General features: G+C 46.3%; 1 protein-coding gene across 1 annotated transcript in view; it reads right to left on the bottom strand.

The window, feature by feature from the left end:
• Positions 1-2,398: 2,398 nt before the first annotated feature.
• The window catches only part of LOC108758204 (uncharacterized), a 1,063-nt gene continuing 588 nt past the window's right edge, over positions 2,399-2,873 (bottom strand). The window contains exon 2 of the mRNA XM_018503016.1: positions 2,399-2,863. Within this exon, the coding sequence (XP_018358518.1) occupies positions 2,399-2,863 (465 nt within the window). The remainder of the gene's footprint in view (positions 2,864-2,873) is intronic.

The following is a 2,873-nucleotide window of genomic DNA, read 5'->3' as shown; positions in this document are numbered from 1 at the left end:
AAAATAAACCTATTTATATAACCCCTAACGTACTTATAATATAAAATAAAAATTTTTGCTCTGAACTAGTCTTATATATCGTACTTATTTCTACGTTAAAATGTTACAGATTTATAGAGGTATCCAGTCTGAAGATTGAAGAGTCCATAATTGTAAAAATTGTGTGTAAACAGTTCGTCGGTATTTATCGAGAATCAGCTCAGTCCACAATCCATTATAAAAGACAATCCGATCCAGGATTTCATCTATAACCGTCCTATTATATTCTATACCATTAAAAGTCAATATATTATTAGAAAAAAACTAAAATAACATAACAATGATGACAAGTTATTATTCCACTTATGATAATTTATATAGGACAGTCATTTAAATTGGAATCACGAATATTTCACTGATACAATAAAATACTGTTGAATGTTCAACGTTTTAATATGGGTCATAAAATATATGTCGATGGGTGGCACCCAGTTGGACACAGCTCAATTGGACACGAGCCACTCACAGCGCTTGAGACTACAAAGCTCCTAAGCACCGATCGCTGTAATTGGTGTCCAATCGAGCCGTGGTCAATCGGGATAACCCCTATGTCGATGAGTCACGAAATAAACAAGTGTGTTCGAAATTGTTGTTATATCCTCTCTCGGTTTTATCCAGAACCACGGCGAGGACGTGGCGGCCTTTGGTTCCGTTTTTGTTTTTTCGTTTTTTTTTAATTTTTGAAATTTTTTGTATTTTTCTAAATTTTAAATTTTTTAAAGGCTGCTTTTCTTTTTTATTTTTTTGCTGGATTTTAGGTTTCTTTTTGTTCTTTCTTTTTGGTTTCTATTTTTCGTTCTTTATTTATACGTTTTTCTTTGCATTCTAGTCTTGGGTTGTAATTCTTCATTTTGCAGTATTAAATGCAAAGATGCTGCAAATTCGAAAGTATTCTAAAAATAAGATGGAGTACTTTTTCAGTTGATTTTAAATTTTTTAAGCTGAACTTTTCCTTCTAAATAGTTTATTAACGTTGTATAATTTTTTTGTTAACAATGAGGGCTGTCCCCGGGCAGATCGTCGTGTCATCGTTTTATACTCGTCTTGGAGAGTATGTGTGATTTTTTCAAGTCTCTACGCGTACGGTCTTGCTTCTAAATACTTTATTAATGTTGTATAATTTTTTTGTAAACAATGAGGGCCGTCCCTGGACAGATCATCATGTCATCGTTTTATACTCGTCTTGGGGAAGGGGTGATCCCGATTGATCACGGCTCGATTGGACACAACCAATCACAGCGACCAGGTGCTTAGGAGCTTTGTAGTCTCAAGCGCTGTGAGTGGCTCGTGTCCAATTTAGCCGTGTCCAACTGGGTGCCACCACTTGGGGAGCATGTGTGTTTTTTTAAGTCTCTACGCGTATGCGTACAATCTAGCTGCTAAATAGTTTATTAATGTTGTATAATTTTTTTATTAATAATGAGGGCCATCACTTTGCAGATTATTATAAATTTTACATAGGTTAACCTATTTTGTACTACCAGAAATGTGTGACTTGCTTGCAATCGTTTTTTAATGAATTTTATTAATTTTTAATCTTTGGGGCACCCTATTCGCTCCTGGCTGCCTCATTCTGGCTGCTCAGTCTGGTTGCCAGCTTCAGCTGCTTGTTGCGATTGATCACGAGTTGCAAATCACCACGTTGAGATTGACCACGAGTTGCAAATGACCACGTTCCAATTGACCACATTTGCGTTTGACCACGTGATGCAAATGAATATATAATAACCTAACCCTTTTTTTTGGTAAGACGGGAGAAATGCCTACGCATACCCTCGGTCTGTGGGAACGGAGCCGAGGGTTATGTGCACTCACTAAAACCCCCGCCGGTGTCCTTCCTTGGCCTAGATTTGAGGAGACCCTGGGTACGCGTGCAGCATTCTTCCAGGGTCCCCTCAGGCCCACCGACTGACCGTCAGCCCATACCCACGGCAGGGATGCGGGTACCCCGTAGGGCATGACTATTCACTGGCGAGGGGAGACGCCCCTTCGCATCACTCCCTCCCGTTGTTGTATGGGGGAGCAGAGCCGACCCCGGGTTCCCGCCCAGGGCCGACCCCTACGCCCGGCGGGGGCGAGATCGACCTAATGCGTCCCTGCTCCCGTCAGACCCCTACCTCTGGCAGGGGGGCGCATAAGCGGGAGGAAATATCCCCCAGCACCCCACCGCATCTATCCCTCAAGGCCGCGGGCCAAACAGTGAGGCGAGGGCTACCACGCGACCGCCGTCACGGCTTCGGTCTCAGGTTGAACACCCGAGACGTCGACCGCAACGGCGACATCTCCGGGCCTTCACCGCCCGGGGGAGGGTCGCAACTTGGCGCGCCAGGGAAGGCCGGTCCAGCCGCGCCACCACCAGTCACAACGCCATGAGTGGGGGCCGGAAAACCGGCACCGCTACCACGCTCCACACGTCGACGCCTCCCTCCCCTCCTCGTGTTATTCTCTCCCTCTCTGTCTCGGCCTCCTTCCGGAGCATTACTGCCTCGCAGAAGGAGGAGACCGCCTTCCATTCCCTCTCGCTGCGCAACATGGCACTTATCAGAGCCGGCAGCGAGAGGTCTTCTTCGATGTGCCCAGCGAGAGACCCGCGTTCCGAGGCCCACGCCGGGCATTCCTCAACAGTATACGACGCCGAGTCATCTTTAGCGTCGCAATGATGACATCCGGCAGTCGGCTCCTTTCCTATTCTCCGCAGGTACCCACCGAAACACCCATGTCCGGTGAGCACCTGCGTCAAACGGTAGAAGAGGGCACCGTGCCCTCTCTCAATCCACTTCTTCAGATGGGGACTGACGGCCCTCACGACCCTGTTGGCGGCGCACTCCGGACCC

Source organism: Trachymyrmex cornetzi, unplaced genomic scaffold, assembly GCF_001594075.2.
Source record: "Trachymyrmex cornetzi isolate Tcor2-1 unplaced genomic scaffold, Tcor1.1 scaffold154, whole genome shotgun sequence".
NCBI classification, from domain to species: Eukaryota; Metazoa; Arthropoda; class Insecta; order Hymenoptera; family Formicidae; genus Trachymyrmex; species Trachymyrmex cornetzi.
Note: the sequence above shows the minus strand (reverse complement) of the source record. Positions and strands in the feature narration are given on the sequence as shown.